The sequence below is a fragment of the Anas platyrhynchos genome, chromosome 1 (genome assembly GCF_047663525.1).
Source record: "Anas platyrhynchos isolate ZD024472 breed Pekin duck chromosome 1, IASCAAS_PekinDuck_T2T, whole genome shotgun sequence".
Classification (NCBI taxonomy): Eukaryota; Metazoa; Chordata; class Aves; order Anseriformes; family Anatidae; genus Anas; species Anas platyrhynchos.
The window spans coordinates 146,464,309-146,491,653 of record NC_092587.1 but is presented as its reverse complement, the minus strand read 5'-3'; the positions used below and the strand labels follow the sequence as shown (position 1 = coordinate 146,491,653).

The following is a 27,345-nucleotide window of genomic DNA, read 5'->3' as shown; positions in this document are numbered from 1 at the left end:
GAGCAGGAGGAGGAGGAGGAGGAGGAGGAGGAGGAGGAAGAGCAGGGCCCCGGGGCTGGCGGAGCCCCGCGGCGGCGCCGTGTCGGTGTGCGATGAAGAAGCCAGACGGGAAGGTGGTGCTGCTGGGGGACATGAACGTGGGCAAGACCTCGCTGCTGCACCGCTACATGGAGCGGCGCTTCCAGGACACCGTCAGCACCGTCGGCGGCGCCTTCTACCTCAAGCAGTGGGGGCCCTACAACATCTCCATCTGGGACACGGCAGGTCCGTGGGGTTGGTATTGGGGTTGGGGGGGGGGACGAGCTTGCTGCGGGGACGTGGCTTTTCCACCGCCGGGCTCAGCAGGGGGAGCGGGGGGAGAGGAGCCGCCGGGGAGCTGGGCAGCAAAACTTCTCAGTAGTTTCCGAAGAAAAAAGGACTTGTGCTTCAGCAGGGACGTGTTTTATTGCGGTTTTTTTGTTTGTTTGTTTGTTTGTTTTTTTTTTTCTAGTAAGCAGGACCCGCGAGGGTGGCTAGCGGTGGGCTGTGCTTTAGCAGAAGTATCACCAAAATCTGGCTTCACCAAGATGACTTCTCTTACGCTACTCTGCTTTTATTTTTAAATATATACTGCGAAATAATCGGGTCCGAGCTGAGCTGGGAAGCTGGAAAGCCTCCAGAGACTCTTCTCAGCAAGCCAGGCAAAGCACCCAGGCGATAGGCACCTTCCTGGGGGCTCAAAGCCTGGCTCCTTCCCCCCAGTTGAGGTTCACCCCACAGCGGGACCGCTTCGGGTGCTGCTGCCCACGCAGCGCTGTGGCCGGAGCTCCTGTGGTTTCCTGAGCCCTGGCAGGGTGTCTGCTGGTGAAATGTGCCGTGCTGGGAGCTGTGGCTTCCCTGTTCTTCCCCCCCGGTTGGGAATTAGCCTTTCAGAGGCAGGCATGGCTCCTGGAGGGTCTCCCTGTTGGCTTGGTGCTCCTGCAGAGCGGTGCGAGTAGCTCTGGGCTCGGCAGCGCTGGGACCCGTGGGCTGTGGTTGATCCTCTCGTTAGTCTTCTGAGAAATTGTAGCTCGCAGGGCACGTACGTGCCTTGTTCCCAGTGAAGAAGTAGTGGACCTTGTGGGTGCTACAACTCTGATGGTGATAAGATTAAATGTGAGTTTTGTCATTGTTTGCTTTTTGCTTTTATGGTCCTTGTGCCTTTGTTGGCCACGACGTGTCTGCAGTCCTTGGTATGTGGGTTTTATTCCTCCGTGGTGTCACTGTCATACCTCTACCAGAGGAGTGCCACCTAAGCTTTGAGTTTTTATAGCAAGGAGGAGCTTAAAATTCAGTGCTGCGTTTGTTTATTAACCTGGCATTGCTTACTATTGAATTCTTATGAGGCAGTTACAGCGTAATCAAATACAGATACATTGTTCAGTGTAACTGTGTATGCACAGATCTATAGGAGAACCCAAAAGAAAAGATCAGCCTGAAGGTGAAAAATGCTCCAGCACAGCAGTAGTGAATGTATTTTTATTTATTTTTGTTTTGGCTTATCAACATTTTTCTGGGCAGTGCTCTCTCCATAGAAGTCCTCTTTATTTTATGTTGAGTCCAGTCTGGATGTTGTTTGTTATTGGTAGGGGTTAGGCAGCTGCCTGTAATAAGGTAGACCTTAATAATAAACTGAAACTTTTTTTGCTGTGTTTTTACAAGATTAGACTTCAGTGACTGATGAGTATCAGTAGTGGCGATAGATCAAAAGTTACTTATGTGTGGATATTAGTACTACCTCAGTTCAGTTGCTGATCCTCTGAATTATTTGAAACATACCATTTTTACTCATTGCTCTGGTCTTCTTGCTCTAGAAATATCTTACCTGTTTTCCGGATATAACTAAATCTGCGTGCTGATGTGCTCGGGGTGCATGTTGTTGTGTTATCACTTAGTAAATCACAGAAATGCACACCTCACATCTACCAAGGGAAGTTTGAATAACAAATCCTAGGTAGGGCTCCTCTCTTGGCTGTGCATTCCCACCCATCCTTATCCTGGAAAGATCAGCCGCTTAGTCTAATCTACATCTTTGATATTCTTATCCACAAGTCTTGTAAAATGGGTGTAAAGAAGTTGTCAGACTTGATTTTTTTTTTTTTTTAATGTAAATGCTCTCAGCAAAGAACTTGACATTTCCAGTTTTCCAATCTGATGATTATGGAAGAAGTTGTTTAGAAATTGCATTGAACCCAAGGAGGCAAATAAGCTACACAAGGAAGAATACTTGAGAGAAGCACTGTGTGCTTGCTCTGTTTTTTTTTTTTTTTTTTTTTTTTTTTTTTTTTTTTTTTTGTCCTGTTTCTTTTCTTAGCCACCTACTTTTGACTGTTTTTTCCATTGTCAGAGGCCTGGCTAGATGGTCCTCATGTTTCACCCAGTGTGGTGGAGCGGAGAATTGTTTATTAACTCAGATTCCCTAGATACAAATTATATTTACGTGTTTTGTTTGAGTCAGTTAATTCAAAGGAATTAAACAAACAAACCCCGATGTGCTTAAAGTATACAAAAGGAGAGGAAAATGGTCAAATTCAAATGGTCAAATTCAAGGTTTTTTTTTTTTTTTTTTTTTTTTTCTTTGAAGGACTAGTCTGCTATAGGGCCTTGGTCTCCAAAGCATCTGAGCGTATGCCTCAAGACCTTCCTAGCAGCATGTCTGGAGCAGTATTTTTCAGACCCAGGGAACGTAAGCAGTAGCATCAGCCAGAAGAAAGTTCTGCAAACGAATCGGAGGCTGGAGGCTCAAGGGTGTCCAAGTGTGTGTGTGTCTGTCTTCTAGGCAGTGCTGACAGCAGCTTTGGGGTAAACCAAAGCTCTCTGCTGGGTGTTGGTGGTGTGCAACACCATGCTAGTAGGTTCTCTCTTCTCTCTGGCAGCAGAAATGTACCTTGAAGCTCTGGGTCTCGGTTCTGCTCTACCTTTAAAGGCGTTTGGTGTTTTTGTTTAACGATTCAGTGGAAGTGGTTGGGGATTTCACATATGTTTTCTATGTCTTAATATTTCGAAAGGGAAAAACTTGTTTGTATGTTAGTTTTTGGTCTTTTGAATTGGACATTTGTCAGGTGATGCCCCCAGAAGCAAGGCTTTTTAACTATTAGTGGTCAGGATCTGTTGTGTTGCTGGCTTGGTATCAAAGCAGCAGGCCAGTAAGTTAATCACAAGTATTTAACAAAATTCACTTCGTGATGCTGTGACTGCATTTTAAGAAAGAAGCCGGCTTTTGAATTTACCATGCGGAGAGTAATGCAGCGTGGTAATGAACATAAAGGTTAACTGGGAAAGTGAACTTCCCTTCTCTTCCTTCCTCTCATCTTAATCTGGGTGGCTGAATGGGAGAACTGATTTGATTATCTTCTGTGAGTATTTGGCTCTCAAAGAAGTAGAGCTTAACTGTAGCAGTCTGCAATGGTGTTAGGTTCCTCACTGACTTTGTCTTTGAGCCTCTTAACTTTGTTTTTGGAGGTGGAGGTCTATAGGGGGAGAAAAGAAACTACAGATGAGGTGGGTACTTGGGTTATTCAAAGCCCAAGAGGACCCCGAGGCCTTTCTAAGCCAGTTGAAGGAGTGACAGAGTAGCAGCTGACGTTGAATTTTGATCAGTGTTTAATGAGGTATGTTTGAGGAGGTTTAGAGGATATTACCCAAACAAGAGTCTTGGGCAGCAAGGCTCATTCAGTGAGTCTGTGTGCCTGGCTGCGCTCAGGAGCCTGGAACTTAACAAGGTAGGAGATGAAAACCACAGAGGATAACCTGTCTTAAGTTTGTTGCCTGTGAGTCATACTGTTGGTAACTGGACCCTGAGCTGTCTGAATTTTTGCTTTTTGCTTCTGGGAAGATTATCCTGCAGAATATGATGTTGGCCTCTGCATATGATAGCTGAGGACCAGCGCCTTCATGCGCAGAGCTTCCTTGTGTATGGTTATAGTCACCACATCTTGAAAAGGAAGCTGTCAGAATGGAGATTCAAAGAGATGGGGTGGTTAGCTGCTGAGAAAAATCTCTTGTGTATTTGGGGAAGCCAATGAAGAGAGTTCACTGTCACTCTGTATCTAAAGCCTATGAAGCAGGCTCAGAAACAGGAATAAAGGTTTTGCTTTCAAACGTCCACAGAAGCCTGGTTTTGTTGTTGTGAAACATTGCACTAGGGGATTTTTCTGAAATGAATCTTTTCTGAGAAGAGCAGAATAACTTGGGAGGTGATTAAAAGTATGAGGAAACAATGAATTGTACAGAGAAAGTCCTCAAGAAACTTCTGTTTTTTGTGTCCTACAACTTGAGAATATAGAGATACAAAAGTCAAAGGTGACATTCACTGCTGCTGACAGAAAGTGCTTTTTTTTACACAAAGGCAGTAAAAAAAAATTGGAAATACCTTGTCACAGGGAACTGTGGGGAAGAAAACAAAAATGTGAACAACACGTGGGGGACAAAATCAACACATTTTCTTCATACAGCTGTGGTTAACTCACTTTATTGAGGGGGAAATTATGTTTCTATTGTGTATTTTTTAGTACTGACTCTTGAGGAGGCAAGCTGTTGGGGAGGGTAGGCCACTTGTCGTATTTAATACAGGCCAAGGTGAGTGTCACATATGGACCTCTCTGGTAATGTCTCTGTTCAGACTTCCACGTTAAATCCATGCTTCAATAATAACGTGCAAAGGGACTCCGCTAGTCAAGCCCAAGTGGGACACTGCCTGAAGGTTAAATACGACTCTCTCCAAATTGTATCGGTAACCTGGGATTTTTGCCTGGCTACAGCTGGCAATGTGTTATGCCACAACATCACTAATGTTTGTCAAGCCGTAGCTAAGGTTTGTGGCTTTGGAGTCCTCAGGAGCACCTCGACTTACGTGAAAAATGATGTTGTCTTTACTTTTTAATTTTGGCCTGGAGTGGGGCCTGAGTTTTAGAGTCACACTCTAAAAGAGTGAAGAGGGATTAATATTAACTGTTTTCAAGAGCATCTAGTGGGAAGGAAAACAAGGATGTGTTTGTCTAGTCTTTAGTGCATGATGTATGTTCTTGTCTTCCTGTGAAAACTCTGCTTCGTGTCTGTGGCTGATACGAATGAGTTTGTACAAGTCCTTGAATTGACTGAACATATCTATTTTCAAACCATATTTTAAAGCCCGAAATCCTAGGTTGAAGCAGCACTGATAATCTTTGTAATGAAGAGCTTGTGCCTTTGGCATTGCATCCTGTCTTCTCTGCTTACTGAAGGAAGAGGTGTGTTTTCCAGATATCTCTGTCAAAATTGACGTGACAGCTGAAAGGTTAGTTTAAGTGATGACTGCCTGCTTAATGACAACACTGACAAAATGTTTGTGAGAGGGAGGCATAAAAGAGGGAAATGGCTAGTCAGACAGTGGAAACGAAATGGCAGACTTGCTTCAGGGTTGCTGACAAAAAGTGCAAATGTATGAAAATTCATCTTGCTGGTGGATCAGAAGCCAGGTGGGAAAAACTGTAGAAAATTTCAGAAGGATGGCCGTGGGCTGGATTATTTGCTTCAGTAAATTTGTCTGCTAGTAGGGTGTGTGCGAAGGCTTAAATAGGTATTCTGTGCAAGAAAGCAAGTCATTAATGCCTTGTTGTGCTCTTCATTTTGAGCTTAATATCTGTCAAATGCGTACCTGAGCTGTCTATGAACACTCTTTCAACTATTTGGAGGTGGAGGGGAGGACACAGGGACAGAACGGGACGTGACACTCTTTTTTCCTTGCATCATCCTCTGTCTAGCTGGGTAAATAGTGGTGTGCTCCTGACACTTAGGCTAATTTGAGTATCTTAACTTCATGCTGTGATCACGTATCATAGCTTAATTGTTTGCACAACAATTATTTGCACTCAAGCCAATTGCCATGTGAGCTTCCGAGTGTTTGTTTTTTCTGTGGCAGCGTTTCTCTGGATGAACTGAAGGTGAACTTGGTAATTCCTTGTCCGAGTCACGTTGTAGTATTGCAAAACATCTAAACAAGTCACCTTTGTTTGGGTCTCCACAAAGAAAGACACGGAGATTGTGGCAGATATGTTTGGAGATGTCAAAAATTATGGAATAAAAAGAATCATTTTCTCTCCTGAGTCTGGTTGATTAGCTTTCTTCTGGGTGAACGTTGGGTAGGACCTTCTGGGATATGATCAAAAGGTGTCAGGGTTGTGATATATACCTTACCTGTTTTGTTTTTGTTATATTAACTATAGCTTCATATGCAGAGCCCAAAGATGTGCGGGCCTAGGAAATGAAGTGATTAAAACTTAGTTTACATGAGTGATACTGCTGAGAGCAGAGGTGGTCAGAGGAAATGAGTTTTGGCTTTTTCTTGTCTGAATTTGAACATTGGCTCTTTAGAGCAAAAATACATCCTAGTCTAGTTTGTAGCATGGTGGACACCTCATGTACAAGACTCCAGGAGGAGGGACATTCAGAACTTTCAATATTCAAACAGGTTAAAGTCACAAATTGCCTTACTGTGAATTAAAGCTTCTGTGCTTTCAGGTTATTTCTGCTTGTTATTATTGAGCCTCCTCCACCCCCTTCAGTTCTTTCAATTTTGTTTTTGCTTTTATTCTGTCATGAAAATAACTATTCGTATCCTTGGTTTAAAGAATATACCATTTTCCTTGTTTTTCTGGTCTCCAGGTTAATGAATTGAAGATTGAAACAATTGTGTTCAATAACCATTAAGTGTCTGACGTAGATACCTCTCCCTCTTCCCACAGCATGTCCTCTCCCCAGTTGATCCAATGGCATTTCTCCCTTAATTCATTATATATTTAATATTCCTAACCACCGTTCTTATACTTAAGGATATTTTTATGAAATGCAGAGAAAAGATGTTTTCCAGCCATCCAACTGCTCTTGTATACTTTAAGAATAATGGTTTCCAGTACTGCTGAAATAGCAGGGTGTATTTGTTCTACCATTTGTAGCTGATGACTACTTAACCTTAAATGTGTATGGTTGAATATTTTGTATGACTTAAGTATTTGAGTTTTTATTCTTCTCTTAATTGTATCATTATCCATAAAGTGAAGGGTGGCTTAGTTGGGCTTTCTTGGGAAATGTCTTGGGCTTTCAGGGAAATGTTCCTGTAAGAATATATAAACCAGGCACCTCAAAGAAACAGTTTGTGCGGTGGGGCAAGGTAAATGAGTGTAATATGCTTTATGAAGAACGTAAAGTAGAAGGTTAGTACATGGGAATAGCCTTTAAAAGAAAAGAAAGATCTAAATTTTGAACATTGGCCATATAACTACTTTAAATGGAGACAGCCAACTTTGGGATACCTGCTTACACTCATGTTCCCAATGTACTAAACTGCAATGGTATAAAAACATACACGTGTGGTGGTGTGCCCTGGCTGAAATGACCTTCAGGTGAGCTCTTGCTCCCTTCCCTCCCATGTCCCGAGGGGTTTGGGCTGGCTGACTTCCCTGTCTGGCTGCGCAGGTTGCGACACTGCTGGGGCTGCGGATGAGTGCGGTTCCGTGCTTTATGCTGTGAAACTTCTCAATGTTCATTTTCTGTTCTTCATAGTGAGGTCTGTCATCTGGATGTACAAATCTGGTGCTACTCTCTTATTAGCTCTCATATTTGGAAAGAAATAAGGCTCTGGGTTATTTAGAGTTTTTTGTTGTTGTTGTTGTTTTGTTTATTATTTATTTGTTTCTATTCTCCTGCTGCAATTTGCTGTCAGAAATAGCAGAGACTTTGATTTATTCAGAAAATTGGGAAATTACAATATCTGTAGTGATTTATGGTTTTAAAAAAATAACACAAAACAAACAAAGCAAGAGTCCTATATAGTTTAGTCATCATCCTCCAAGCTTTGTAAAAGGGATCATCACATCTCTTGGGTGACACGTGGGACACGTTTTGGAAAATAGCTGGTATAATGAGACTGATTTTTATTTATTTTTTTCTGAAAAGCTGTTATAGACTGCTTATTTAAAAATAAATCTTTAGTTTCATGAAACCAAAAACACCTCAAACTGCTCACCTCTCCCTGGTCCCTGCCTGTGTGCCTGCTGCTTATTTTTATGAGGAGGAACAAACACTCTCTTGGACTCTCCTTAGGACGTGAGCTTTCCTTCCCACAACAGATAGCTGTCTGTATCATGTTCCTATTTCCCTTATCTCCTTTCCCCGTGTAGCATTGTATGCACCCTCCACATTTCCACATTTTCCTTCTCAACTGTTGTTTTTTTGTTAAACCTTGGAAGCCCAGTGGCAGTGGAGTAGTCGCTGCCTTCCTTCTAGCAGCACAGTGCTTTGTGACCTAGGGTTGCTGCCTCATCGCTTTCTTAACACTAGAGGGGAAAAAAAAAAGGATGTAGCACATGCAAATCTGCAGTCAGTTCCCTTTCAGTAAGTGGCTTCCCCTCGTGTCATGAAGGTTCAATGGATGGACGCTGCACAGTGCAAGCAGGTTGCTCTGCATGGCATATGCTGTGTGCAAGTTCAGAACTGAGCTGTTTACAGGTCTTAGTGGTACTCCTTTTGTGCCAGGCTAGGGAGTGTTAATAAGACAAGATCAGTTTCATTTTACCATCCCTGTTTTGTGGTTTTTGTTTCTTTAATCCTTAAATTAATGCCTCTACACAGTGAATATTAAATATGCTCTTAAGAGTGCAGGCAGAGAAGCAAGAAGTGGAACTGGAAGGGAGAAGAAGTGCTGGAAACTGAAAGCCACGTCTTCATCTTCATCAGCAGATCTTCTGAAAACCCAAGCACCGTGTTCTGTGATACGATTACCCAAATTCAGTAAACCTCTCCTGTTAAATCCCCGAGGCAGCTGTATGTCTGGCATAGTCTCCTGTTCATGGTGCTTGCTGAGGACAGCCCGCCGGGTCACCAGAACTTCCTCCTGCTTCTGACAGACAGCGGCTATCCAAGGGCATCCAGTGACGGAGACTTCAGCTGAGTCAAAGTTGGTGGCAGCTGGTAATGAGCAGAAGCAATTGTGATTTTCTTGTGGATAAACTAGACCCAAATAAATTGTGTGTGTTCACAGTTGAGAATCTGCCTGAACTGATATTGAAACAAATCTTTTAAAAATATGTCTGAGTGGGCCTAGGTTTATGTCCCTTGTTACTGATGTGAGATGATCTTCAGCAAGTGAAATAGTAGATCTTTATTTGCTTTACAAGATCCATATCCTTCATTCTACTTCTACCCATTCGACTTTCTACCCTGAATTACTGTATTTCAAATAGCTAGTGAAGGCTAGTCAATTGAATTGTTAGAAACCAGGCATTACTTGTAGTTATCTACTACAGCATGGTTTCATTTCACCATAAGACAGATCAACCTTAAATGCGAAGCACTTACCAAGTATCTACTGGGGCAGACCATCTTTAGGTGCTTGCTGTTGGTCTGAGAAGGTAACTTCGTGAAGTAGTTCAGACAACTCTATTATTCATTATGTGTGCAAGAACCATTTCTCAGTTTTAAAGCATGTGACACAAAAGGTCGCTTCTGACAACAAGAACTGCCAGCTCTCAAATGTTTTTTTTTCTCTTTGTGAAACCTGGTCTCTATATCTTTCAGAATCTGAATGTTGCATTTTTGCATGTTGACTTTTTTTCCCCTCTTCAGTGGCAAACAGTGGTGACTACCAGCATTCAGCTGCTGTTTTACACAGGCTTCTAAAAGCTAAGTCATTTTGAAATATTTTAGCACTCTTCTTCCTGTCACCTAGTCCCAGGCAACTTGGAAAGGTACTGGTAAGATAAAAGATTTATGGAAGTAGTACTTGAGGTACCATCTGGATATGACTTAGCAATTAATTTTATCTCCAAAAGGAACCACTGCTGATATATTCAGGGCACATTTGGCCCTTTCTGTACGCCCTAGAGTGTCTGTACTGAACAAAGCCTTGTTGTTGTGGAAGAACAGGATGATCTCTGGCTGTGGACAAGGGTAGGAAAGTGTGACCAGGTCGCCCTAAATGTCCTCCAGGCTGATCACTGAAGGCTAAAAAATTACTGCTTCTGGTATCCTGGTGCCGTGGTGGAAACACGCCAGAGATCCTTGAAAATGTCTGAAGCCTGAACTTTTTTCAGTTTCTTTGTGGATGGATACCTAAACTTAATTCACAGAGGACCTGCTTTCATTAGAGAGGAAAAATAGTGCATAGTTAAAGTGTTGCTGTCCTTAATTAGGATGTGTTTATTAAGTTTATGGTATTTCCTCACTCAAAGAATGGCATGATGTAAAATATTGTAGTGACTTGGTGTGTGCGTAGTCACTCGTCTTCAGCAAAATTTATGGGGAATTTTGATTATTAAAAGAAAAAAGTCTGCATAAAGATGACTAGGGTGAAAGTAAAGTATCTAATGAGGAAGCTGAGAAAACTAAGTAGACTTAAAACAGTAATAAAAATGAAGAAAAACAGGAAGCATTTCTCATTTGTGAGAGAACAGGCAGATGCCGATTGCTAACTGTCTTCACGGAGAGGAGGAATGACTAATAGTGCCAAAGGTTTCAAAGGGTTTACTGATGTGTTTTTAGGAGAGCAATCTCAACCCCACCTGTCTCCGATTATTTTATTTTTATTTTTTTATTTTTATTTTCTAATATCACACCTGTATCAATGTTTGCTTGGGTGAATTGGAAGCCAAGTTAACTCGCCGGTTCCGTATTGAGCAATATAACACATCCAACTTGCCTTGAGTGACCTCCAGGGCCCTGCAGTGCTGGCTGAACTGTACTAAAACAAACCTGGCCCTGCATTCCTGTGTGAGCTAAGGACCAATTTCTCCCTTTGAAGAGCAAACTTTGGGCGGGATTGCAGGCTTTGAAGTTCTCCTTTCTGGAGGTAAGGACCTGGTAACAAGCTCTGCTTAGCAATTGCACGGAGATCGTCTGCAGCGCTGGTTCCTCTGTGGAAAGGAATTGCAAATTTAAGGAAAAAGTATCAGATTTTGGGTACTGGAAATGGAAACGAGCTGCTTTTAGAGTTTGTCCTGTGGAAAATTAATTGCTTTTCTGTAGGAGTGACTTTTCTTTGAGGTGACGACCTGTTGTTCCAGAGAGTGTTCTGGCGAAAAGGCTTCTTGCACAACCCAGAGCTGAGAGTCTGACGTGGCCGTGGTGGTTTCAAAGCCCACTTCACTTCTGTAAGTGGTCTCTTTGTTACCTTCACTGAGCAATAGCTGGCTTTAAGCCCTGCTGCTGCAGTTAAGGAGTCGGCGTTATTGCTTCCTGCAGAACTCTTCCAAAGTAAATCCTAAGGTTATTTTTTTCCTCCTCATAGTTTGTTTCTAATCATATCTCTCCTTAAGCAGGTCATATGCCAAATGACCAGTTCTTCTTTGAAGCAGCAGTTTTAAATTGCCTTTTAAACATAAAACTTCAGAAGAATTTTACATCGATGCTTACATTTTACTTTCTCAAATTCAAATTTCTCAGTTCAGCCTTGCGCTCCTGCTCAAACCTGTACTGAAGCTTCCCGATTTTAATTCTGTAGTGCTCTGCCACCTATTCAGTAGAGGTGGTGTTGATACTGGAGTTCTGGCACGGTGTTTCCTCTTAGACAGAATGATACTGTCACACGAGTCTGGCATCACCTCATTTATTTTGCCAGACTTAAGCAGATAAAGTGTCTTCTTCTAAAACATCATAGTTTTGCAGGGAAATAGATAAATACCGGTGTCATTTTGTCAGTTTGTATTGCAGATACTCTTGAGATATGCTTGCTGGACTGGAAGGGCTAAGGTCATTTTTACATTTCATTTACAAGGCACTGCATTTCCAGACAGCTGAAAACATGTGAACTGCTTGAAGCAGTTATTTTCTTCTCCTAAAAAATACATATGGATCAAGAGAACTAAATATAATAGGTGGTTTGAAAAAAAAGAAATCTCATTTAGCTAAATGAAAAAGTTACTTGGCGTGTTAGAGGTGTCAATGGGATCTTTAGCTGCAATATATATTTATTTACGGGGGTACCTATTTATATATATATATTCACTTACTGGGATACCCAAAGTTTTTGTTGGCAAAAAGCATGCTAGATACTGTGGTTAGGAGCATTTTTCCAAAATGTTTTGTGTTAAAATAATACATGGTTTAAATTTAAAACTTTGGATGAAAAGCATACCGGTAGAATAAAATTGGCCTGTCAATGGGAAATTTGATTTTGAAATGAAAATTCTTGTGAGTTGAAAAGTTTGGGCTTAGTTTTAGTAATAGTAGGGTGAGTTTTGATTTGTCAGCAAGAAAAAAACAACTTACGAAACAGAATGGACTCCAGCTCCTCTTTTATCCCAGAGAAGTTGAAAATAGTTCATGGGCTAAATCTCGTGGATAATGGGGATCATCTCTGATAGTATTTATTGTCCTTTATTATAAGAGTTATGCAGCTCCTTTGGCTGGTCAGATACCATGAACATGCATTTAGTCCAAAGACACTCAGCTGACAAGTCTATCTACAAAAAGACTATTGCAGTTAAAAACACGCAGACTAAACAAATGCGTAAGGTTTCAAATATAGACTAATGGCCAAGCTAGGTTTTGTTTGCGCAACAATACGTGTTTTGTTGCAAGGTCCATTGAGCTGGTAGCAGATGACAAACCAAGCTCTTAATGTTTTGTGGTGTCCCAGAGCCCGAGAGCTGTTCTGAAAAGTATATGAAGCGTAGAGATGAAAGTAATGAAGAATTGGGGTAACCAAGCAGTGGTGGTGACTCTGTGCTACAGTCTTGGTTATAGAGTAATGCAGAAAGGTTGGAGAAAAGAGCTACAAGCATGGCTAATGGATTAGAAGCAAAGAGCCTGAGTGTGAAAAATTGTTGACTTCTGTGGCCTAATTAGAAGAAGGTTAAGTCATACAGGAGTATCTTTTAGTGAAGAGTAGTTTTTTTTTTGTTTTTTTTTTATAGTGAATACAGCATAGGAATTTGTGGAATATTAACTCCTCTTTGGTTTTTCTATGAAGTACAGATTCTTCAGTTACAAGATGAGGGCTGAGTGAAATCCTGTTGTTACACAGGAGATGAGACTCAAATGAGAATTACAGTGGCTGATCTCTGGCTTTACTCTGAATCTTTTTTTTTTTTTCTTTCCTCTCCTTTCTCCTTCGTTGCCTTGATCTCCTTAAACTTGTAAATGGGTCTGTCTTTGAGAACTGGTAAATCTTTATTGCTGGTTATGGAATGAAAGTTTTCAAGGCTGGATTTAAGAAGTTTCTGGCTAAAACTGATTATTCTGACTGAATAATCAGGGATTTCAAAAGATGACTGAGCAATGTTTATTTTATTGAGGAGTGAGTGAGAGGATTTCATCTGCAGTAACAATTTTTTTTGATATTTCTGTGGCTTGGTATATTCTGAAGGAGTGGATTGATTTTGTGGCTTGGTATATTTATATTCTGAATGGTGGATTGACCTGCACCAATTTAAGTTGCTAGTTGCTTGGTTTTAGTTTAGTTGCCTTTAGAATGAGAAGCTAACCAACCAAAAAAAGCAACTCACCAAAAAATACCAAACCAACCTCAAAGCAAACTTTTACTCATTTTCAGTGCTCTTCAGAGATAGGCTTAACTCCCAGCATACGTCTTTTGAGTCATTTCTCTAGCACCTTGGAAAAATGTTGTAACAAGACGTTTATTTTGGAGTTTCTACTAGTGTGTGCCTAGAAAGATAACCTTTTCAGAGGGTACAAAATAAAACTAAGCCTGTAGCAGAAGTTCCCATTACTTTTTTTTTGTTGTTGGAGAAAAGCGTATCACAACAAGCCATCATCTTCAGATAAAACTCAGATGATCTTGTAGATCATTAACCAAGTCTTAGGGTGTTTGGCATGTGACTCACAGTACGCTGTGCTGGCGTGGTTCTTGCGTAACTTCTCAGTGTGCTATTTGTCCTACCAATAAAAGGCTCATTTAAGTGTACTTCTAAGGAAAAAATCTCTTACGTGAATTGCGCCGAAATATCACTTCTGAAATGCAAATGGAATTGATGTTTTAATAGCTATTAAGCAATCAGTTGAAGCTGCTTGATCGATTGGCATAGTTCAAGCTTAACAGTGGATGCTCATCTCGGAAAGTATGGAGGCACAAAGGTGCTTATTCCCCTGTTCGGTCAGGACTGTGCTGTAATCACTCTGGGAGCATAGAGCAAAAAAAGAAAAAAGGAAACAAAGTCAAAATACAACGATGAGCATTTTTTCCTGATGAAAATCGTAACAGCGGAAGGAAAACAAGGACAATTGCAGCTGTTCATTTCAGCTTGCTGTTAAGGTGACTTTCCTTTCGGAAAGGCTGTGAACCAGGAACAAACTTGAATCTCTAAAGAAATATAAGAAGCATTAGCAAAATTATTCATCCTCTTAAGGAAAGGCTCGTATTTTAGAAGGTAGGTGACGTGGCAGGAATTTTAGGACAAAATCTTTTCCCTATTTCATATTTGACAATCCCTTCTGAGACATGCCCTGCAAAACTTATTTATGGTGTATCTGTTATTTTTAGTTTAGCTATATTTAAAGGGGAGGAGAAAGAAGTAGGCAAAAAAAAATCAGGATAAAATAATTATTCATTAAATTTATTAATATCTGTGGGTATAGAGTAATGAAATTTATGTTTTCAGAAAGTAAAAGCCCCCTTTTTCAGATGCTTTCCAGTATCTGAAAGATACTAGAGTGGGAAAAGAGTGGGAAATTGGTGCCTTTCCCAGCCATGCTGGTGGTGATTACAGCCGAGGAAAAAAAAAATTGAATTCATATGCTGGGTTTGTATTGGAACAAGCAAAAAGAACAGAAAGGAAAGAAAAAAAAAGTGAAAAGGAAAGGGAATTAGTGGATGGTAATCCATTTTTTTCCCAAATACTACCATATTTTCCCCTCTTATTGGAGACTACTTTAATACCTGTTAAATATTTAGGCATAAATTTGCAAAGTTACCTTCCAAAGATAATTTATGCTTCTTTATTTTTAATTGCATTTAAGAATTAGCCCTTTCATATAGTCCTTCAATTGTTCATCGCTGAATTTTTCCTCTTTTTTTTTTTTGATTCCTAAAAAACTTCAGGTTTCCTAATAACAGAGTTTATGTATGTTTGGATATGTTTTTTTGGATCACTGATGGTAGATTACCAGGCTTCTCTAAAGTATCTCTTTAATATTTTTATTTACATAGATGGGTGCAGCTTAATTTCTCGGGATAAAAGCCATCCTGTGGTATCATAGCTCATAAACCTGTGATTAGTGTCAAGGTATTTCCTGTTTTATGAAAACCATTCTCTGCCTCCAACTTGATAACTGGTTGGATTTTCTTGAGTAAGTTATCAGGCTGTTCGGACAAAATTAGATCAATAAATTGAATTTACATCTCTTTAACATCTTCATCAATGATCTGGATGAGGGCATTGAGTGCACCCTCAGTAAGTTTGCAGATGACACCAAGCTAGGTGAGTGAGTCGATTTGCTTGAGGGTAGGAAGGCTCTGCAGGAGGATCTGGATAGGCTGCACCGATGGGCTGAGGTCAACTGTATGAAGTTTAACAAGGCCAAGTGCCGGGTCCTGCACCTGGGGCGCAATAACCCCAAGAAGAGCTACAGGCTGGGAGAGGAATGGCTGGAGAGCTGCCAGGCAGAGAAGGACCTGGGAGTGATGGTGGACAGTCGGCTGAATATGAGCCAGCAGTGTGCTCAGGTGGCCAAGAAGGCCAACGGCATCCTGGCTTGTATCAGAAACACTGTGACCAGCAGGGCTAGGGAGGTGATCGTCCCCCTGTACTCGGCTCTGGTGAGGCCGCACCTCGAGTACTGTGTTCAGTTCTGGGCCCCTCGCTACAAGAAGGACATCGAGGTGCTTGAGCGGGTCCAGAGAAGGGCGACGAAGCTGGTGAGGGGCCTGGAGAGCAAGTCCTATGAGGAGCGACTGAAGGAGCTGGGCTTGTTCAGCCTGGAGAAGAGGAGGCTCAGGGGTGACCTTATCACTCTGTATAAGTATATTAAAGGAGGCTCTAGCGAGATGGGGGTTGGCCTGTTCTCCCATGTGCCTGGTGACAGGACGAGGGGGAATGGGCTAAAGTTGCGCCAGGGGAGTTTTAGGTTAGACGTTAGGAAGAATTTCTTTACTGAAAGGGTTGTTAGACATTGGAACAGGCTGCCCAGGGAGGTGGTGGAGTCACCATCCCTGGAAGTCTTCAAAAGACGTTTAGATGTAGAACTTAGGGATATGGTTTAGTGGGGACTGTTAGTGTTAGGTCAGAGGTTGGACTCGATGATCTTGAGGTCTCTTCCAACCTAGAGATTCTGTGTGTGATTCTGTGTGTGAATATTTTAATATTTGAAAGAATCCTCCTCTGTAATCTGCCAGTAGATTGTGTTAAGCTCTCTGTATGTGAATTCAATGGAGACTGGCTTATAGTGGGATAATGTAATGCCACATCCAGATCGGGAAGATAACATTTTCCTTTTGTACAATAGTGCACTGAGTTCTCGAGGGCTGCCTTTTATTTAAATGTCACTAAATTAAATGTATTTGAAAACATCTTCTGCTTCACTGTTTATAGTTAGTGGGGCTTTTCTGTCTGTGGTGAGTAGTTCAAACATTGTTCTTCTGAGTTTGGGACTTGTGTCCATTTGAGTATTGTTCTCTATTTTCATGTGAAGATACTTGTCCTGCTTGAAACAAACTTCCTGCTTGGACACCAGCCCTTAGGGCAGTATTGGAGCTCATTCAGCGTATTTCCTTTATTTATAAGGCAGTATAAATTCCTAAATGCTATCAGGCCTGAGGGGTTTTAAGCAATTCATAGCTAAAGATGATGCAGTGGATAAGTTGTAGTCTTTATAGTCTTCACTTTTTATGTCCAAGTGAAACATTTGTTAACGGGGGGAGGGGGGGTGATATTTGTAGGAAGATAATTAAAGCTGCCTGAAGGACAGTGCTCAGGTTGATGGCAATTTCTTGTCTTGCCTAAGCAAGGAGTGAATGATGGCTCCTGCTTGTGTGGTTTTCATGCTCACACTGAAGGGCTGTGTTGCAGAGAGCTTTACAAGCCTTGGATGCTTCGTGTTTGTAGAGTGGGAACGTTTGCAGGGTGTTTGCCAAATTCTGAAGGAGTCTGAAATTCCATGGTTGTTCTTTAAGGTAAAAACATAGAGATTTAAGGGAGAAGATTGTCTATTTGGCCATTTAAAGTCTTCTTTTAATATGAGACAGGTACCTCACTTAGCAACTGGGAGTAAGTTACATCTGGAAATGCAGTAGGATTGTCCCAGTCCTATACTACATAGATGTTGCTTTCCTGGCTGTTTGGTTCTGACAATTTTTCTTCAGAGGGATATACTGAAGAATTTTCCTTTTGTTCTTTGTTCGTTCAACCAATGCAGCTGTTTGTTTTTTTTTTTTCCCTGTATAGCTCTTTCTACTTTACAAGATGAAAGTGAAGCCCTTTGGGTATGAGATCAGGACTTTCCTATGTTTACATTATGTTCTGCTGTGGCCGAGGCATCTGTACACTTCATCTTAATAAGGTTCTCATGAAGTAGGGCATAGTTCACACCTTGAATGTTGATTAGCTTCTGAGTAATGAATATCAACAAAATAAATGTTGTCTTGATCTTTTAGTAGAGCTAGAGGTCAGTTGCACTCTGAAACTTCCATGCACCCAAGTATATTCTCTCTTATACCATTGTAAATGTAAAATACCAGGTAAAGGCAAAGCGTAAGTGAATTTTCTAGTTACTCAGCATTAAATGGTTTGGTGTTTTGTTTTTTTCTTTTCCCCTCTCCAAAACTTTTATTCTATGGGGAATTTTGTCTTGGAGCAAAACCAAATGTTGACATTTCAAGTGGATCAGGAAATCATGTATTCAAGCAGCTTCTGGGTATGTGAAAAAATTGAGCTCTTCAGTGTTCTCAGGCTCATTTGTTTCCACTAATTCCTACTTATGTCCTCTATGCTAATCCTTTGTGATGGAGAGCTTTATTTTTATCCGCAGGTAACCACAGGCATAGTCCAGCTCTTCTTAATAGAGTTCCTGGCTGTAAGGGAAATGCGTTAAAGCAGTCTAGAAGGAATAAATATCAATATTGACCAAGAAGTGACGAACTCTGACTTCATCAATGTCAAAACTTTACAGCCCAAGTCACGTGTGGGCAGGGGAATTTTCCTGAAGCCTTCAAGGACCTTTATTGCTTGCTTTTTGATAGTCAGCCTGTGTTTTGGTATACGTGTGCAAACAGAAATCTCGGTTTCTAGCCAAATTATTTCCCCTACTGTCAATTAAAGGGTCATAACGTTACTGGTCTGTCTGCAAACAGAAGGAAATGCTGTTTATTAAGAAGGAGCTTCTGTGTATGGTCTTGTGATTACATGGATGGTCCTACTGAAGCAAATCAAGAGCATCAGGCCCACCCTTTGAACCTCTGTCTCGCTGCAGCTGAATCCGCGTTTCTTTCTAGTACTGTTCTGTGTGCTGTCTCATGGGTGTCATACTTCAAGGGAAACCAGCTGCTGTGATCTTTTTGGACTTCAGCAAGACTTTTGACATGGTTTTCCATAGGATCCTACTGGACAAAATGCCCAGCATACACCTTACCAAAAACATCATATGATGGGTGAGCAATTGGCTGACGGGCAGGGCTCAAAGGGTTATGGTTAATGGGGCCACATGTGGCTGGTGGATGTCACTAGTGGGGTCCCTCAAGGCTCCATTTTAGGGCCAGTCCTCTTCAATGCTTTTATAAACTGTTTGGATGTAGGACTAGATGATGTTCTGAGCAAATTTGCTGATGACACCAAACTTGGAGGAATTGTGGACTTGGATGAGGGTGGACAGATTGGAGAGCTGGGCGATCACCAACCGCATGAGGTTTAACAAAGGCAAGTGCTGGGTCCTGCACCTGGGACGAGGCAACCCTGGCTTTATGTACAGACTGGGCGATGAGACGCTGGAGAGCAGCCCCGCAGAGAGGGATCTGGGGGTCGTGGTAGACAGCAAGTTGAATATGAGCCAGCAGTGTGCCTTGGCAGCCAGAAAGGCCAACCATATCCTGGGATGCATCAAGCACAGCATTGCTAGTCGGTCGAGGGAGGTGATTGTCCCGCTCTACTCTGCACTGGTCCAGCCTCACCTCAATTACTGTGTGCAGTTCTGGGCACTACAGTACAAGAAGGACATTAAACTGTTGGAGAGTATCCAGAGGAGGACAACGAAGATGGTGAAGGGCCTAGAGGGGAAGACGTATGAGGAGCGGGTGAGGGCATTGGGCCTGTTCAGCCTGGAGAAGAGGAGACTGAAGGGGGACCTCATCACAGTCTACAACTTCCTTGCGAGGGGGAGTGGAGAGGCAGGTGACCTTTTCTCTGTAAACACCAGTGATAGGACCCGCAGGAATGGTATTAAGCTGAGGCAGGGGAAGTTTAGGCTGGACACCAGGAAGAGGTTCTTCACCGACAGGGTGGTTGCACACTGGAACAGGCTCCTCAGGGATGTAGTCGCTGCACCAAGCCTGTCTGAATTTAAGAGGTGTTTGGACTGTGCAGTCAGTCACATGGTCAAAACTTTTGGTCTAAAACTAGACCTGAGCAGTGCCAGGAATTGAACTTGATGATCCTTATGGGTCCCTTCCAACTCGGGATATTCTATGACTCTATACTTCATTTTCTTTCCTGTTTTGGCTATTGCCTTAGGGCACAATTCCTGTCTAACTTTGCATGTGCTTAGATTCAGACTCTCTTTTAAAAGAGAACTAGAATTCAGAAGGGAAAATCTAGGTGGTACATTGTGTTTGTGCTTATTCCTCCTGCTCAAATTACAGTAAAAAAGAAAGCCTTGAAAGAGATCTGGCTTTATGGGCTGTCTCAAAAACTTTCTGGACAATTTTGCACTTTTGTTTATTTTGAATACAGTAATAATATACTTCTACCCCTCACCTTTGTGTAGTTTTCCACACAACATGTTTACTTTAAAAACTCAGAATTTGGGACCGTTTTCAGACTTAGGTATCAGAATAACATCACTTTTTTCAGTATTTTCTGGAAGACCTTTTTGGCTCCTTAGTGTTCAAGGTGTTATATTCACTCAAGACTTCAGGTAACAGCCTGTTTTGCATTCTTCTGTGTGCTCAGCATTAAGAGATTTAAAACTCGTTTTTTCCAGTGGAAGATGCCTTGGAAGTGTGTGTGGGAAGTCATGTTTAGAAGCTGCGGTGAAAGCCTTTGCAGAGGTGTTAGGTAAGGAACAGATTTAAATCTGGCTGAAGGAAATTTTTACTCTCCAAAACATCAACAGGGACTCCATAAGCAACCTGGGGTCTCATTCTCCAGGGTGGCCAGGGACAGAGCTCCAGGAAGCAGCTGGGGACAGCTGATCCCATGGCTGGGAAGGGAAGGGCAAGCTTGGTCAGGCTGTGGTCCTGTCTGGAACAAGCCTTCAGGTGGGCTGCAGCCACCCAGCTGTAGGTCAGGCTGGCTAGATCGGACATAGGCCTTCATTTCTTGTCTTAGAAGACTTCAGAATCACAGAATCATTAAGGTAAGCCCTCCAAGATCACCTGGTCCAACCACCCCCCTACCACCAATGTCACCCACCAAACCGTGTCCCCAAGCACCAGGTTCAACCTTTCCTTGAACACCCCCAGGACGGTGACTCTGCCACCTCCCTAGGCAACCCGTCCCAGTGCCTGACTGCTCTTTCTGAGAAGAAATGTCTATGTTTCCAACGTGAACCTCCCCTGGCATAACTTGAGGCTATTCCCTCTAGTTCTATCACTGGTTACCTGTGAGAAGAGGCCGACCCCAGCTCCCCACAGCTTCCCCTCAGGTAGCTGCAGAGAGCAATGAGGTCTCCCCTGAGCCTCCTCTTCTCCAGACCAAACACCCCCAGTTCCCTCATCCGCTCCTCACAGGATGTGTTCCAGGCCCTTCACCAGCTTCATAGCCCCTCTCTGGACGTACTCCGGGTCCTTGATGTCCTTCTTGTAGTGAGGGGCCCAAAGCTGAACACAGTGCTTGAGGTGTGGCCTCACCAGAGCTGAGTAAATCTAGCCTTGCTCATTTATCAGGCTGGCCTCTTGCAAGATCTGCTTTTCCCTTCTTTTTCCAGTGGGTTTCTTACAAGCTTTAGGGTACTAAGGTCCATTTGGCTCCAAATTCTTTGCTTATGGCAATCGCCACAGAATTTTGAAAATGCTTCTTGGCTGTGCTGCTCCTGAGTGGGTGAAGAATACAACAAGATTTCATATGTTTGCTGGAAGAGCCTTTGTAATACAAATGGTGCTGCAGGGAATGATACAGCCATAGGGGTTTTGAGCTGCTTAAAATAATGCAAAACATAAAGAAAAACTGAAATTAGTTTTCATTGCTTGGCTTTAAAAATTTCCCTAATATTATTCTTTTGTTGTTGGTCTTATTGTTCTTGCAATTCCTTTGATTGCAAATTATTTGATTATAGTTCTGCCACTCTTCCCTGTTACCTTTCTTTTTTTGCAAGGGTGAAATTGTTTCATCCTTCGATCCAGGGTTTGCAGTTTTATCTAGCTGACTGTGTAAAAAGGCTTGTTGTTGGAGTGGGACCAGGTCCTTCCAGACAAGGAAGTAACTGGTCCTAAGAGAAGGATGGCTATCTCTGTGTAGTAAGTTTTTTCACATTATGTCTGATATTATTTTGACCTTCATGATATTGACTGAGACCTTGAGGATAGTTGAGATTCTAATTTAAATTCATTGCACAGTTTTGACGGGGGGAGTTCTGCATATTCCCGCCTATGAGTGCTACCAGTGGTCTGCACAAGGAGACTGTGCAGAAAAGTAAATTATGCATTTTCTGCATGTTTATGTAGATTAAGATGTGTGGGTGAGCAAAAGACTGTCCATAATTCCTCCAATATAATTAATCCCTTATGCAAGGAAAATTCTTCTTTCTGCTTTTTACCCTTTTCAACAATATGTTAGTTGTAGGAATAGTCGGTTCATGGTTAGAATGTAATTGTGTCGTGGCTTATATTGTGCTGTGCAAGATTAGATTAGCATACAAATTCCATAAAACAAGCAATACTATTGTTCTAGCGTTCGGTTGCTGTAGCAAATGATTTTGGGGGCTGGATTTAAGCATCTCAAGTGGGAGAACGAGGAGAATATATGTTCCATTGTGGCTTCCAGACCACAGTATAATAGAGATTCTGATGAAAACAAAGTAGGTCATGGCACAAACTTCTCCTAAAAAAACTGGAGATTTCTAACAACTCACTTGCAGTGCAACAGAAAGAACAAATATGAACGTGAGATTTGAGGAAAAAGTGTGAAAATACTGACCTCCTCCTTCCCCTACATCCCAATTTCCCTTGCTCTTACCTAGCGTAACGAAGCAAGGGCATCTCTTCTTTTCTTTATTCCTCCTTATTTCTGCTTTCCACATCACTGGTTAAAGAACTTTTTCTTCTGGAGGAAAACAAATCAAAAGTTATACAAAACTGCACAGATGCAGTTCTCCATAAACTTTGCGTAATGCTTTCCCAAAAGCTGTTCACTGAATTTTTGACCTCTAAAATGTGATAAAACAGCGATTTCCAATTATTTACTCTGTAGGTAAGCATTCAAACTACATGCGTGCTTTTTTTGACGGGGTATCCTCATTTTCTGTGCTAAGAGGAAGTAACCCAGAGACTACCCAGAGAATTTATAGACATCCATTTATACCCTTTTTCAGTCATTCACCATTATTTTTGTTTTAACTATTTGATTATTATTTATTATGAGTATTTTTACTTATAGAGAAGTTTTCACCATGTCTGGGCATCCACACCATCTTCCTTTATACCTCTCTATATTTTACTCTGCATGCTTTTAGATTAATTTCTTTGGCGGTTACCAGAATTTTAGTCAGTGCTGAAGGAGTCAGATGGATTTCGTATTTTTAGTTCTGTTTTCCAGTTTTGTTTTACTGATACTTTGATACCTTTGATACTAATGTACTGATACCTTGTCTTTCTTCTGGCCACCATGGAGTAGTGTCCTGAGGTTTCTCAAAGTCACTGTGTACAGTGACTCAAAGGTCTATTTTAAATTCTGTTCCTGATGGGAGGTAGGCTCTAAGTTACCTTCATCATGTGCATGTTCACGTGGCAGATATGTTTTCCTAATACACGCTGACCTGTGTCTTTTGGCACAGATTTCTACCTTTCCCGTTCTACAGTCATTTGCAATGATTTTGTGATACTGTAACTCTTGGTGATCAGTAGCTTCCTGAAAAAAAACAACACACAAATGTAACCAGATCATTTCCAGATTTTCTATAAATGGAGGCTCTGTGCGAAGAGACCATATGAAAAGTGTTGATAAATGATGTTAAATGTTCAAAAGAGTGTAGTTGGAGTTGTGTTCTTGGCTCTCTTTTATTTCCTTGTTCATTCACAGTTCTGTTCTGTAGCGACCAAAGGCTGGCTCCGATAGCTATTTGAAGTCTTGTGTATTTAATCTTTTTCTCAATCGAGTCTGGGGAAGAAAAGTGAAGGTGCTAGAGCAAAATTCCTTATGTCCTAGATGTTTGGAAAAGTTGCAGTTCCCTGTCAGAAAGGAAAACACTGTTTGTCTGTCTTGAGTCTCATTTCCCTTGGTCCCTTTGCAGCCACTGAAGAGCATAGTTTCCTTCCCAGAGTTTAAGGTAAAATCAGTTTTGTCTTCCAAGAAACAAGTCAGAAGGAGACCATTGAGGCTTAGGTGGAAGTGATGTTAGGTATTTGCTGGATGATGATTAGGAAAAAATGTTTTGCTATAATTCGTGGTTATTGAGTGAGTCGGGACAACTAAATTGAAAGGTAAATTACAGTTAAAGTGAAGTTATGGTTCATTTATATCTGTTTAATGCCCTAAAAAGCATAAGTATTTATGATGGGACAGATGCATAATAATATAGACCATATGCGGAAGTATTAAATGACAAGGAGTCTCTTCCTGTAAAGCTAATGTACCTGAGAACAGTGGACATGTAACGTAGAACTAAATTGCTTATGAAAACCTTCAAAATCTAGGAAGAAGTGGTCTTTGATCCAGATTTCTGAACTAGATGTACTTTGTAAAGTATGTATGTACTCACTTTGTACTGAGTAATAAATTGTAGCAGAACTTGACACAATAAAACTTACTTTGTGTTTATAAATGGTTGAATAGGTGGAAGGAGACATCTGTGGATGCAATCAGGGTAGTTACTCACGTGACATAAACCAATGTGGTTTTTTTTTTTCTTTCTGCAACTCTGAATGCTTTGTCACTCTTGCACAGTCGCTCATCTTTACAGATTCCCTGCCCTGAATCAGTGTGCAGTGAGCTGAGCTGTTCTGTGGCACAGTTGCACTCTCAAGGAGAAGGAAAAAAAAAAGTGCTAGAAGTAACATATTTTACTTTCAGTGCTCTATCCCATCTTGTGAAATTGGCTTAAAATTTCTTAAACTCTTTCACTTGGTTAATGGTCTAGCTTCCAGTACGCTAACTTCTTTTGTGTTTAAACCTTTGCCAGGACGGGAGCAGTTTCATGGCCTTGGGTCTATGTACTGCAGAGGAGCAGCTGCCGTGATCCTCACGTACGATGTGAACAGCCTCCAAAGCCTGATGGAGCTGGAAGACAAATTCTTGGCGCTGACGGACAGTGCAAGTGCTGACTGCATTTTTGCTATTGTTGGAAATAAAGTTGACCTCACTGATGACTGTGCTTTGCCACCGGATGAAAATAGACCTGAAAAGTCTGTTGCCAGCTGTGGCGCAAAGGTGCGAAAACAAGTCCGTGCAGAGGATGCGATTGCACTCTATAAGAAGATACTGAAATACAAAATGCTAGATGAGAAGGATGTTCCAGCCGCTGAGAAAATGTGCTTTGAGACCAGTGCAAAAACAGGATATAAGGTGGACTACTTGTTCGAAACTGTGTTTGAGATGGTAGTGCCAATAATTGTAAGGCAGAAAGCTGAGGGGCCACCGCAAACTGTAGACATTACTGACTACAAGCCAGCAAAAAGGACAAAATCTGGTTGTTGTGCCTGAAACATTTATGTGACGTAAGCAATGGGAGGGACTGTTCACTCTAGCAGACTGAAGACTAAGAAGTTCTTACAGTTCACCAGAAAAGAAAAGTGAAAGAATAAATAGACTGTAATGGTTTATGTGGGAGAAAATAAAAAGCCCCACCCACAGCCAAGTCTCCTGAATATTAAATGTTTCTGGGAAACTCTGTGTATGAGAATGTGAGTGAAATTATGGAGGAGGACTTGCCAGTTTCCAAGGGCTCAGAAGGCAAATTGTGTTAGTACGTTTGGTAAGGACAATCATTTGAACAGTTGTGAAGGAGTCTTATTTTTAATGACTCACCATTTCATGTTGCATATAAATGATCTATTTGTATACTCTATACAGCTTTCAAGTGATAATCATCTTCCCCCTTGTGATTCTAACTTTGGAAGATTGAACACATGGTACTTTTTTATTCTTAAAGAGAAAAAGAAAATCCAGATATAATTTATATTTGTAGCTAATAAAGTGATTACAGTCTTCTTATGTCAGATATGACACTGTAAGATTCAGAAGCTGTACTATTAAAATCACTGTGGATATGTGCTCTTCGTATGGAGACTTTATTTATGTGAATTGTAATGCTGACTTTCATGTATTAACAGAGCATCATCATAGATCTTGCTGCTGTAAATGGAAGTTGCAGAAGGAAGTTTTTTCCTTCATTTGTCTCGTGTTGTTTCTTTATGTGGAGAAGCAATTTTTTTGTTTCTTTTCTGAGAAGGAGGGAAAGAAACGAGCATGATACCTCTTTATGGTGACTGATACCATAGTGTTGAAAACCTGGGTTCTTCATCCCTTCCAACTCCTCCTTGGCTATGCCCAGACAAATCCATGTATTTGATTTTTATCAGCTCTGCTATACTACCTGGGGGGGAGTGAGAACTGGTATTTTCTGATTTATAAGAGGAGGAAGGGAAGAGAAGGGGCGTGTTGTATTCCTTTGTGCAGCTTTCTATTGTACTAAAGAGGTGCATGGTGTCCCTTCTGACCGCAGTAGAGGACAGGTTATTACTTCATACTGCTCCTAGAGCTTCCCAACCCCCCCAGCTACAAAGAACTCATGCAGTGGTGCAGTATCTCACAGTGAGACAAGGTAACCAGAGAGAAGATGGTTAGTAAAAACAAAACATCGCTACTACTGGGGGAAAAAAATGTAGCTCATGTGTTTCCAGTTCTGCAAGTTCTTGTGTAGAGTCTCCTTCGACTTCCTATGGACGCTTCTGGCTTCATTTCCTAAAACTAAAAGGTTGGCTGTTCATATGCTTTGTCATTGCCTTTTTCTGTCCCACCCAGCTCATGGTTGTGTAGTAGACAGGAAGACCATTTCTAAATAAAAATATTTAAGATATACTTAATAATAATTTAATTTCTTATTTATTTTCACGAGTATGTCCTCTTGAGCAGTTTAGCTTCTCTGCAGCAAGTTGAAGGTCAAAGTGGCTTTATTTGCTGCTTTCAAGTTAGCAGAGTACATAGTGGGGAAGAATGGCTTGTGAGAAGAGTCTCAGTCACATTTAAGGGTTATCTCTTGGGTTTGTTAAGGGTTTGCGGTTTAACACCTGCCAATCTGTCAGAGACTTAATTGTGCAGGCTCTGTGGTGTTTAAAGCATCAGCTGTGTTCAATTAAAAACTTAGCAGTTATTAGAAAAAAGTTCAAGGCCATTACCAAGAGGTCTTTCTGGACTGGGAAGAGACAAAAAGGCTTACTTGATCTTGTTTGTGACCAAAGCAATCTGCCAGCACATCTGTGAAAAGTTTGCCACTGGCTTTGCTGCATTTGGTGACAATTGAACTTTGCGTGCTGGCTTGCAAAGGCTGTGCTGGAGCCTTTGGTCACTTGTTGCAAGAACAGGCAAAAATGTTTGTAAACCTAACATCTAACACTTCATAAGGTATAGGTACTCAAAATTCAATTTCTCCAGCATTTTATTCAAAGGAGATCTTCAGGAATTCCTACACTCTTTCCAAAAGCTATAACCTGGGTATTCTTACTGAAGGGGTTGAGACAGGAAGCTGTCCTGCATGCAGTACCTTTGCCTAAAGGGCTACAATTGTCTGGCATGATGTTAATGGCTTTTCTGGTGTTGCTGGCTATTGCTCCTTGAGAAATGCATGGGTTACAACAGGCGGTCACTCTCAACCTTGTGTTGGACAAGGGGGTTGCACAACAGAACACAGGAGACTCAGTAATGCATGGGGACTATTAATAAGATGTTAGAAGGGAATCTGGACTATTCAATGTACATGCTAGTCCCATTTCTTCACTACTTTCTGAAGTCAGATTGTGCCTTCAAGCAAGATTGGAAG

General features: G+C 41.5%; 1 protein-coding gene across 1 annotated transcript; it reads left to right on the top strand.

Moving 5' to 3' along the window:
• Nucleotides 1-25,579, top strand: RAB20 (RAB20, member RAS oncogene family). The gene is made up of 2 exons (XM_005009055.6): nt 1-264; nt 24,490-25,579. Exons 1-2 carry the CDS (start codon nt 93-95, stop codon nt 25,008-25,010), a joined length of 693 nt encoding a protein of 230 aa, XP_005009112.1. The 5' UTR covers nt 1-92; the 3' UTR covers nt 25,011-25,579.
• The last annotated feature ends 1,766 nt before the right edge of the window (nt 25,580-27,345 follow it).

Bases quoted from the DNA above. Each gene is read 5' to 3' on its own strand.
- RAB20 (XM_005009055.6), top strand. From the start codon at position 93: ATGAAGAAGCCAGACGGGAAGGTGGTGCTGCTGGGGGACATGAACGTG. The intron at 265-24,489 runs GTCCGTGGGGTT...AACCTTTGCCAG, and splicing joins CTCCATCTGGGACACGGCAG to GACGGGAGCAGTTTCATGGC.